General features: G+C 37.1%; 1 protein-coding gene across 1 annotated transcript in view; it reads left to right on the forward strand.

The window, feature by feature from the left end:
- Nucleotides 1-12749, forward strand: part of Mhcl (Myosin heavy chain-like) — a 938273-nt gene that overhangs the window by 835762 nt on the left and 89762 nt on the right. The window contains exon 33 of the mRNA XM_090376088.1: nt 7953-8138. Coding sequence (XP_090232214.1) covers nt 7953-8138 — 186 coding nt within the window. The remainder of the gene's footprint in view (nt 1-7952; nt 8139-12749) is intronic.

A 12749-nucleotide genomic window follows, 5' to 3' on the forward strand; every position in this document is an offset into this window, starting at 1 on the left:
TAACATCACAATTTTTCATGAGGACAGAATTGCGGATTTTCCTGCTCGTGGAGGAGTGGCTGGGGTCTGGTTGCCTTGTAGGCAACCAGACCCCAGTTTAGGCTTTGCTACTTACAACTAGCATAGAGGCTGTTGCAATTTGCCTTACAGTGGGATTTCTATTAACCATCTATGAATTCAATTTATTTGCCACCTGGGACTGACATCTCTCAGGAAGACCTTGATGATCTTGTAACGCAGTTGCCTTCCCCTTTCTTACTTCTCGGGGATTTTAATGGACATACCACCCTGTGGGGTAGTGCAAGCAACAATGGAAGGGAACGAGTCATAGAGCATATGCTAAATGACAATGACCTCTCCTTTCTAAATGTGGGAACCAACACATTCTTCCACATGCTTACCCATACGTTTTCTGCCATTGATCTTTCTGTCTGCTCCTCCTCTCTACTCCCTTCACAGACTTGGGAAGTGGAGGAGAACCCATGTGGAAGTGACCACTTCTCTGTGATAACCTGCTTACACAGCAGGAGACTGTCTTCCTTTCAGGTTGCCACAGTGGAAGACTGGTCAGGCTGACTGCAATGCCTTCCAACATCAGGCAAATTTTGACCTTAATGCAGTCAGTCAGGAGCCTATCAGTGATGCAGTCATGTACATCACAGAAAATATCGTCCATGCAGCTGCCAATGCCATTCTGAAAACATCTGCCTGGTTTCCACCTTTTCCCAAACCAATGCACAGTAGCAAAAAAGGCTCAAAACAAAGCTCTGGGGGATATTCTGTCAATATCCTACCACTGTCAATCTAATAGCCTTCAAACGTGCACAAGCCAAAGCACGCTACATTCGCCGTCAGAGTCGAAAGGAAGTCGTCAGAGCCGTTTCACATCATTTATTACCTAGTCTACCAGTAGTAAGGTAGTCTCGGATAAAATTCGAAAAATGAAGGGAAAATATACATCTCACCCTTCACCGATCCTACAATATAATGGATGTGCTATTGCAGAGCCATCTGCAATAGCCAATGCTCTTGAGAAAACATTCTCAAACATATCTTGAATATCTTCCTATTCCCTGGAGTTCCTGTTCCTGAAACATAAAAGAGAAAAACAGGCACTAAATTTTACACCAGAAGGCCTTTTTCCTACAACATGCCATTCACTCTGCAGGAACTAAAAAGAGCTCTCTATCTTTCCAAGGCAAGTGCTGTTGGACCAGATGGCGTTCATTATGAAATGCTTAAACATCTCTGGCCAACATCTATGGATCACCTGCTTGTCCTGTATAACAGAATCTATATAAAGAGCAACTTTCGGATTCCTGGCGCATGGTAATTGTGCTTGCCTTTACAAAGCCAGGAAAGGCTCCTAAATTCCCTACTAATTACCGTCCTATAGCTCTGACTAGCTTTGTGCAAAATCCTGGAGAGAATGGTTATTCAATTCCTACTATTAGTTCACACTCTTCCTATATATATTTATATATCTTGTTCAAATTTTCAATCGTTAATAAAATACTTTTTATTCATCCACTCAAGTTCAAATACATTTTTTTAAACTTGTAGTGGATGACACTTGATGTTAATACAGTTTTTTCAAATATTAATTCATTAATTAAATTTAATTAATTAATTTTAGTTTTATATGGGAGAAAAAAATTTCTCTTATATAAGATATTTAGCAGGATATAAATTTAGGAATAAAATTGAAATCAACAGGCAGTAGCTCAATCGGTAAAATGCAAGGATTTCAGTATTTTTCACGTGAAGGTGAAGAATGCGAGTTCAATTCTTGCGAAAATCAATAATTTTTTGATAAATTTTTGAAGTCGAAAGTTCGTTGTTGACCTAAGTAGGAATTGACTTTAAAAAATTTTTTTTTTATATTACTTGTTTTTAGGTTAATGTGGTATTTAGAATTGAATGATCTTCTCTCCAGCATTCAGTGCGGCTTCCGAAAACAGATTGACTCTTGGTTACTTAATTAGATTGGAAACATCCATCTGGGATGCTTTCCTAAAAAGAGAACTTTTCATGTCAGTATTTTTTGACATGGAGAAAGGGACATATATATGACACAACTTAGAGATTCGGCATCTTAAAAGATTTGCATAACCTCGGTCTTAGAGGGCATCTCCCTATTTTTATTAAAAACTTTCTTGCCAACTGGTCTTTCAAGTTCATGTGGGATCTTTACTCTCTCGCTCCTTTTGCCAAGAGGATGGAGTACCACAAGGATCAGTATTAAGTGTCACACTTTTTGCCATCAAAGTAAATTCCATCACAGAAGAGTTTCCTCCAACTCTAAACTGTGCCCTCTATGTTGATGACTTTAGTATATTTTGTCAGCCATGCAACATGAGGGTTATTCAAAGACAACTGCAACAAACTATTAATCTCCTTAATTCCTGGGCACTTGCTAATGGATTCAGGTTCTCGCCACAGAAGATCGTTTGCATACACTTTTGTCGTAAGTGTAATCTTCATCCTGAACCTGAATTAAGGCTCAGACAAAATGCTATTCCTGCAGTGTCAGACACAAAATTCTTGAGACTAGTGTTTGATAAAAAGTTGATCTTTCTAAAACATATTCGTCAACTCCATACAAAGTGCATGAGAGGACTAAATATTCTTCGCTCTGTCTCCTCTACACGCTGGGGAGCAGACAGGTGCACCTTACTACGTATTAATCATGTACTTGTATACGATCCAAACTAGATTACGGGTCCCAGGTGTATTCCTCAGTCAGAGACAGTGTCCTTCGATGGCTGGACCCTGACCACCATCAGGCTATCTGTATCGCTACTGAAGCATTTTGAACATCTCCTGTGAAGAGCTTATACGTCGAAGCAAACGAACCACCGTTATTGCTTCAACATAAGCAGCTGTCTTTAAACTATGCTTTAAAACTGAAATCGCTGCCAGACCATCCTATGTGAACATCCGTTTTTGAGCCAAATTGGGAAAATTTGTACAATACCCATCAGACTGCCAACCGACCTTGTGGTATTTGTGTCCAAGAGCTACTTAGAGAGTTTAACATCATGGTAGACAAGGTTGCACAAACACCAAAGCAAAGTCTTCCACCCTGGCATGCTCATACCCCATCATGCGACTTATCCCTTAAGAAATGGGTAAAGTCTGAGACTCCATCGTCTGTCTAATTCAGCACACCAAGCTGAGCACTCCGACTTCTTGCCAGTTTACACAGACTGCTCGAAGTCGGAATTGTGTGTAAGATCTGCTGTTGTCTTTCCGGACACTATAATATCTCAGCAGATTCTTCCTGAATCTAGCATATACACTGCAGAGCTGCATGCTATAGAGTTAGCCTTGGATCACATTCGAACTTGTCAATGCCAGAGGTCAATAACATAGCATTAGTAGAGGCATTTGATGCAAGAAAGCAAGCTTATGCAGCATCAGCCAAAAAAATTAAAGTAAAATAAATAAATAAAAAATAACCACTTCCACTTCACCCCTCTGTTCATTCGAAATACCTGTCCAGCCGAGCCTTAAACTTATTTAGGCTATCAACTTCCACGACAAGGGATGGAAGTCTGTTCCACCTACCAACCATCCGCTGGCTAAAGACAAATTTCCGCACATCTATCCTACATCTGTCTTTCCTCAATTTGAATTTATGCCCTCTCAGGTGATTATTCTGAGCAAGAGGAAGAATCCCATCAGCATTGAGCATGCTCAAACCATTCAAGGCTTTGTACACCTCTATCAGATCACCTTGCTGCTGCCTAGTCTCCAGACACTGTAATTTGCAAAACTTAAGCCTTTCTTCGTAAGAGCACCCCTTTGTTCCATTCACTAATCTTGTTGCCCTTCTCTGTACTTGTTCCGGCAGCTCTACATCCTTCTTGAAATGAGGTCTCCAGGCCTGTATACAGTACTCTAGGTGTGGCCTGACCATTGCCTTATACAAGGGAATAATCACCTCCTTATCCCTGCTAGAAAAATTCCTATATATCATTGACAATACACCATGAGCTACGCTTGCAGCCCGTCTGCACTGCTCAGAGAACTTCATATCTGCCTGCACAACCACCCCCAGGTCCCTTTCATTCACTACCACTGTCAGTGTAGTACCACAGAATTGGTACGTTGCTCTGGGGTTGCTGTTTCCCATATATAGTACTTTACATTTGTCAATGTTAAACTTCATTTGCCACCTCTCAGCCCATTTGCTCAACCTTTCCAGATCCTGTTGCAGCAGCATAGTGTCAGTAGTGTCCTTGACAACCCTGCCAACCTTCGTATCTTCTGCAAACTTGGACATTAAGCTTCATATACCATCATCAATATCATTTATAAATACAGAAAACAATAAAGAACCCAATACTGAACCCTGTGGGACTCCACTAATAACATTAGTCCACGATGAGCAGTGTCCACTGATTACCACTCTCTGTCTTCTCCCCCTCAACCAGCCCTTTATCCATAGCAGCAATTTGCCTCCAATGCCACACTGCTCCAATTTGTGCAGCAGTCTTCCATGTGCAACAGTATCAAAAGCCTTTCTAAGATCCAAGTATATAATATCAAAGTTATTCCCTGCATCCAGTTCTTTTGTGACTGCATCATAGTATCCAATCAAATTGGTCAGGCAAGACTTCCCCTTAACAAAACCATGCTGTGTCTGAGCTATAACTGAAGTCTTGTCTAGATGATCCTGCAGTGCTTCTTTAACCAGTGCCTCCATTAATTTTCCGGGAACAGAAGTTAAACTCACAGGTCTATAATTACTTGTGTCAGCCTTTGATCCTCCTTTGTGAATTGGGGTCACATTTGCACATGTCCAGTTCATGGGTACCTCCCCTGAGTCCAAGGAATCTTCAACAATTTCTCCTCCACTTTACTCTCAGTTATTACAAGATTGTCTAGCTTACTGCCAGAGTTGAATACACCTCTGGCATTCCCCTCGCTGAATAACTCCTCATGTGTGAATGTCGATGCAAAATATTCATTTAGTTTGTTAGCTACCTGAGCAGGATCATCAACAGTTGACCCATCGATATCAAGTGGACCAATCTGATTCATCCCCTTCCTTCTAGAGTTTACATAAATAAAGAACTCTTTGCTGTTTTTCTTCGCATCCTTTGCCAAGGATTTCTCGTAATCTGCCTTCGCCTGTCTAACCTCCTTCGTAACTTGGTTACAGATCAACTTGTATCTATCATAGGCTTCTGTGTCATGTGTTAATTTGTATGTATCCCATGCATTTTTCTTCTCTACCATATGCCTCATTAGTTCATTTGACATCCATTTAGGCCTAAACCTTGAACAATATTTCTTAGTTTGTATGTAAAGCCTAGTAGCTTCCAAGATAAGTTCTTTGAATGCTTCCCATTTTGAATTTGCTGTTGGTAACATCATCAGTTGATCCCACTGTATAGAATTTAAATACTGTCTCAGTCCACCGTAGTCGCCTTTACGAAAGCAATACCCCTTCCCTTTACCCCTAATGGTAGTTACCTCTTTGAGTAAATCCCACTTCAGAACACTGTGATCACTGCCACCTAGTGGTTCATTTATCTGCAGATTCTTAATGCATAAAGAATCACTACTGATAATCAAATCAAGAGTATTACTCCCTCTAGTTGCCTCCCGAACATGCTGATGTAGAAAACAATCATCCAATAAATCCACAAAAGCCTTGCTAATGTGTGAGTGACCAGCCCCCAAATTCCAGTCAATATCTCGGAAATTAAAATCCCCCATAATAAGACTCTCTGATTTACTGGCCCACTCTATTTCTCTGTACAGTTTCTTATTATACTCATCAGAGTCATTAGGCCTATAGCACACTCCTACTCTCAATTTTGATCTCCCAATGCTTATGTCACACCAAACTGACTCGACACTGCACTGTCCAGCGATGTCGACTGGCTTCACTTCCTTCGATTTTATGTGTTTCTTAACTAATAGCATAACCCCTCCTATCCTGTCTATCCTTTCTGTAGACATTGTACTCCCCAAATTCCAGTTCTGCATTCCTTATATCTGTGTGACACCATTTCTCTGAAATCCCAACAATATCTGCCTTTGATGTTTTGAGCAATACCTCAAATTCATCAAATTTATTTACTAGACTCCTAGCATTGGTGTACACGCAAGTATACATGCACCTGCTCTTCCTCTTAGCCACCCTAACACAACCCATGTGTTTACTTGTACCCCAATGATTCCCAGCAGTCTCTGAAATATCCTGCATCTTATTTTCCAGGCTGCTGCTCATTCCAATAGAAGCAGTGCAAGAATCACTTTCTCCTCTGCCAGTGTTAATCTATTAGTCCTTGTATCCCCCCAATCTAGCAGTTTTCCGACCCTCCTAACACTGCCTCGATAGCATCAGCAAACATTCTTGCACCCTTTCTATTTAAGTATTCTGACTCTTTGAGTGTATTACAGGCTTTATTATCTTTGAGACACAACTCCCATTCAGTTCAGCAGAAGATGCATTCTCTTTATGAACACAAGTTTGATATCCACTTCTGCTGGAATCCTAGCCACACTGGGATAATGGGAAATGGTTTGGCTGACACTGTAGTTAAATCAGCAGCTCCCACTAATAACTTTTGCCTGTCAGTCCCCTACAGGCAAATAATACACAACAAGATATATTACCAATGGCAAGAACTATGGCATAGAGAGGAGAACAAATAAATTATACGAGATAAAGCCTGTAAAAAAAACATGGCAGTCTGTTCTGCGCAGAAATCGTATTGAGGAAGTTCTTGCTCGACTCCGCATAGGACACAGTCATCTAACACATTTGTTTCTGCTGAGGGCAGATGACCCTCCTATGTGCGAGTCTTGCGACACCATTTTATGAATAAATCATATTTTAATAGATTGCGTTAATTTTAGCCATGTTCGCAATATATATTTTACCGCTTTTACTCATCCGACTGGGCCTTATACACTCACAGACAACGACCATGTTTCAGCAGTTTTTAAGTTTTTACAAGCTATTAATATGTACACACATATATATAAATTGGATAATTTACTTTTAAACTTATACTGCTTATATATAACAGTTTGACGAGATAATCTCTTTAAAGGTTACCAGAATTTATCTTTGTTGATATTTTAATCTTTTCTTGGCGCAGTATAACCGCAGTCGTTTTTGCACCAGTAAAATCTAAATCAACCAGCCAACCATGATATTTTATATTTGGGCCTTTTAAAAATATTTGTTGAGCCATTCCAAATTTCATTAAAATTCAATTAACCTGGCAATTAATTTTTTTCCCATACAAACTGTATGTAAAAAAAGAAATTAAATGTGGTTTTAATTCAGCATCGTTATGTTTAGACAGTCTGAGACTTGTGAATGTGGTGTCACCTGTGAAGATATACATATATAGAGAGAGAAAACTGTAGAGTTTATTAAGTGTTCTCTAAAGTTATAATCTTAATAATTAATTAATAAGGAAGTAACTATATTTACTTTTCATTTCTATTAATTACAGAAAATGAAAAAAAAATCATTTTATTTAAGAAAAAAAACATTGAATGTGCCTGAAATGTAACATGCTGTTTATTAACTAACTTGTTTTTATCACGACTACAGGAACTCATGATGCTGAAATATATCATTGGAGATTAAGCCAATTTATTCATCTTATTTACCATATCTACAAATTTGTTATACACACACATATAATTAAGTCATTGGTAGCTAAGACTAATACATTTGATTAACTAACTTTTTTGCTATATAGAATACGCAATATAGTTAAATCAGCCATTGTGCTGTTAAACCGACAGTCAAACTCAAATGATGTGTTCATACTGTGAAATAACTCCAGTATATTTTTGCAGTTATTTTAGTTATTTTGCTTTGTAAATTAAGAGTTCTTATTGATATAGATATTGTATTGCAGAATTAATATCTATTGTTGTCTTTAAGATTAAATACTGATTTTACTATGTAGCATCAAATATCCAGACACAAAGAACAGTGTGAAAGACTTAGAGAAGAATGTGATACATTACGAAATAAGGAACATCAGGCCCAGGAAAGTGTTCGAAGGTTGCAAAGGCAACTGCGAGATCTTCGTGAAGATTATGCTGCTATGCAGCAGAAAGAATCGGAAGCATACCACAAACAGCATGATTTGGTATGGCAGTTTATATATATATATATATATATATATTATTCACATATTCTATAGCATTTTTGTGATAAGATATAATCATGTTACTTGTACAGACTTTATACTACTCTTCTCTCTCCTTTTTATTCTCTTTCTCTCCCTCAACCATATTTGCATGAAATGAACATTATACTGTATTAATCATATTTGGAAAATATGAGTGTTCATAAAATGGAGTTGTACATTGAGGATGCTGCTTCTTTTTTCTTATTTATTTATTTATTTACCATCACTTGTTCCTCCTGTAGTGTAAAAAAAATATGTGGAGGTCGTAAAGTCTTGGAACTTTATTAGACAGTTGGGCAGATAATTTGAGTAGTCGAGACCCGCTAATTTTAGTAAAATCGGACAAATGCTAATAATTTTTTGTAATTTTTTCCTTGTAGAGGATCTGCGATCTCATTGTGGATTTAAAATAAACTTTGTGGATTTTTTTGAAAAGGGTAGTATAGGCTATTTTTGGAAATTTTAAAGGAATATTAATTTTTGGAATAGTATAAATTTTATTTTAAGGCAGGTGGGATTTTCTTCAAGCTGCATCCGAGTGAAGTGTAATTCAGGTGTTGAAATTGCAATTATATGGAAGGAGCACAAAGGAAAAAGCCAGCTGTTGTCCTAAATTCTTGCATGGGGAGTAATTGTAGGCATAAAGGGAGATGATGTCCTGAAGCTTGATGGGGGCTTTTCGTTAATACCATCTTCAAAGGAGGGTGCATCAAGACCATATTTTATAGCCCGGGCATGTTTGAAATACGGCAGTGGAACATGCCTGGGCTATAAAAAAGACAGCCTCGACACGTATTCACCCTCCTTTGAAGATGGTATTAGCGAAAAGCCCCCATCAGGCTTCAGGATATCATCTCCCTTTATGCCTACAATTACTCTCCATGCAAGGATTTAGGACAAAAGCTGGCTTTTTCCTTCATCCTCCTTCCATATAATTGCAATTTCAACAACTTCTGAATTACACCTCACCTGGATGCAGCTCTTCCCGAAGAAAACCCCAGGTAAGAGTATTCTTCTGCCTTAAAATAAAATATATAATATTCCTAAAATTTAATATTCCTTTAAAATTTCCAAAAATAGCCTATACTACCATTTACAAAAAAATAAACTAGGAAAAATTACAATAAATTATTAGCATTTGTCCAATTGTTCCTCCTGTGTGACAGTATAATGGTTTCACTTTTTTTTTTATTTTAATTGCCATCTATTATTAGCTATAACTACTATTAATTTGAAGTAGTAGAGAGAGTTTGATGATAGTACAAAATTATCTTTGAAAATCAGTGGAGGAGATTTAACATGCTAGTCTCAGCTGTTTTCAGGTGATGAGGTTTGCCTAACAGTGGTATAAGATGTGCAGAGTTATAAGCATACTGCCATTAAGCTTCCTTAAAATATCAAACTACATTTCAAATTTTTATTTTGTTTATTTTTATTTACATAAATATTGAAAAATGCACAATACTGTTACAGCATATTTAGTAAAAATCAGCCTGTATACATCTACTTATGTTGAGAAAGGTTTTCAAAATATAACTATATACTGCCTATGAATATTATATTTCAGTTTTATAAATTTAAAATATTTTATAGACTAAATATTTTAGTTTATAAAACATTACTATAATTTTATAAAATTATAATAACTATAGTATATTATTATAAATTATTTATTTATAATAATTAAAATTATTTATTATTATTATAATAATTTTTTTATAAATATAAAATGTTTATAGCATAGACCAATATTAAAAATTAATTACAGATATTCACTAATACCTGTGTAACCTTCTAAGAGTTAAGTATAGATTAAGGATAAATAAATATCTTTAGAAGCAGCAGTTGTGCCATCCAAAATATTTTTTTACTTGAATACTTCACTTATACAAATACAAACAAAAAACACCCAGCAAGTAAAACTAAAGCAGAAACCAAAAATATGTATAAATGAACATGCAGCACATTTTGTACATAAAAAGATTTTTTACAAATATGCCTTTCCAATTATAAATAGTTTTATGAGCTGCTTACTATAATTCCCCACAATGCAAGAGATAATTTGCCCACAAAAGGCAATTACACACTGTTTCCTGAAATAGTAGGAGCTTCTTGCAGGAATGAGGAAACATAAAGGGGGATTTCAAATTTCTAATGGCTTTGAAACTAAACTTTGCTTCTAACAAGGTATCATTTTCTTCTGATTTTTGTTAGAAGAAGTTGTCTGTGTATGAAGCTCATTTTATTTGAAAATCACTGTTTGAAAAGTGATTATAAGTGTGGGAAAAGTCACTTCTATATATCAGTTTTTATAATGTTTTTTTTTTATCATTTTTGAATGGAAATCTCATTCAGAAATAATCAAATGTGGCAGGCTTATAAGCTTCTGAAAGACAGTATGTGAAAATCAGCATTTTCAACCACTTACTTTACAAAAATTTAAAAAATATATATATATTTTTAATTTTAATCATTCAGTGTTATAGAGAAAAGAATTGCACTGACCAGGAAAAAAACAATCAGTGAAAAACATTTAAAACTGTTCCCATTTTAACAGGAAGTGGACATTCCACCCCCACAGTACACTCATGTTACAGAATTTTATGCCACTTCTGTTTTTATTTATATATCACAAGGCCATATTGCACTGTATGTATAAAAAAAAAACTGTGTGGCACATTTGCACGTTGTGTGGTCTGAAAACCCCAGAATAATTCACAGAAAGGAACCTTACACTTTTTGCTTGAGATTAGGAGGTTAGGAGGCAGCAGAGGAAGTAAGTAAACCCTTAGCCATAATTATGAGAGCTCCCTTGGACTCAGGGGAGGTACCCACAGACTGGAGATGTGCAAATGTGACCCCAATTCACAAAGGAGGATCAAAGGCTGACACAAGTAATTATAGACCTGTGAGTTTAACTTCTGTTCCAGGAAAATTAATGGAGGCACTAGTTACAGAAGCACTGCAGGATCATTTAGACAAGACTATAGTTATAGCTCGGACACAGCATGGTTTTGTTAAGGGGAAGTCTTGCCTGACCAATTTGATTGGATACTATGATGCAGTCACAAAGGAACTGGATGCAGGGAATAACTTTGATATTATATGCTTGGATCTTAGAAAGGCTTTTGATACTGTTGCACATGGAAGACTGCTGCACAAATTGGAACAGTGTGGCATTGGAGGCAAATTGCTGCTATGGATAAAGGGGTGGTCGAGAGGGAGAAGACAGAGAGTGGTAATCAATGGACACTGCTCATCGTGGACTAATGTTATTAGTGGAGTCCCTCAGGGTTCAGTATTGGGTCCATTATTGTTTTCTGTATTTATAAATGATATTGACGATGGTATATCAAGCTTAATGTCCAAGTTTGCAGATGATACGAAGGTAGGCAGGGTTGTCAAGGACACTACTGACAGTATGCTGCTGCAACAGGATCTGGAAAGGTTGAGCAGATGGGCTGAGAGGTGGCAAATGAAGTTTAACATTGACAAATGTAAAGTACTACACATGGGAAACAGCAACCCCAGAGCAACGTGTCAACTCTGTGATACTACACTGACAGTGGTAGAGAATGAAAGGGACCTGGGGGTGGTTGTGCAGGCAGATATGAAGTTCTCTGAGCAGTGCAGACGGGCTGCAAGAGTAGCTCATGGTGTATTGTCAATGATATATAGGAATTTTTCTAGCAGGGATAAGGAGGTGATTATTCCCTTGTATAAGGCAATGGTCAGGCCACACCTAGAGTACTGTATACAGGTCTGGAGGCCTCATTTCAAGAAGGATGTAGAGCTGCTGGAACAAGTACAGAGAAAGGCAACAAGATTAGTGAATGGAACAAAAGGGTGCTCTTACGAAGAAAGGCTTAAGTTTTGCAAATTACAGTGTCTGGAGATTAGGCACCAGTGAGGTGATCTGATAGAGGTGTATAAAGCCTTGAATGGTTTGAGCATGCTCAATGCTGATGGGATTCTTCCTCTCACTCAGAATAATCACCTGAGAGGGCATAAATTCAAATTGAGGAAAGACAGATATAGGATAGACGTGCAGAAATTTGCCTTTAGCCAGCGGGTGGGTGGTTGGTGGAACAGACTTCCATCCCTTGTCGTGGAGGTTGATAGCCTGAATAAGTTTAAGGCTCAGCTGGACAGGTATTTCGAATGAACAGAGGGGTGAAGTGGAAGTGGTTTTTTTTTTTTTTTTTTTTTTTTTTTTTGGCTGATGCTGCATAAGCTTGCTTTCTTGCATCAAATGCCTCTACTAATGCTAAAAATGCTAATTAGTTACAGAGACCTGTCACAGAGAGCAGACATACATCAGTTAGTGTTCTCAGATTATATTCGAGAGAATTAAAGGAAGATTGAGTTAAGAATTTAGCAGAAAAAAATTTTTTTGTTTTGTTTTTTTTTTTAAATTGGTTTAAATATTTTGTAAATTTTCATTTCAGCAATTTTATAAATTTAATTTTAAGAATTTTGTGAAGCTATTTTCTTGTAATACAGTAAATACAGCTATTTTCTTGTAATACAGGCTGTGGAAATAATGGCACCCAAAATAACGAAACTTTT

This window comes from Mastigoproctus giganteus, chromosome 1 (genome assembly GCF_048544385.1).
Source record: "Mastigoproctus giganteus isolate SK-2022 chromosome 1, ASM4854438v1, whole genome shotgun sequence".
In the NCBI taxonomy this organism is placed as follows: Eukaryota; Metazoa; Arthropoda; class Arachnida; order Uropygi; family Thelyphonidae; genus Mastigoproctus; species Mastigoproctus giganteus.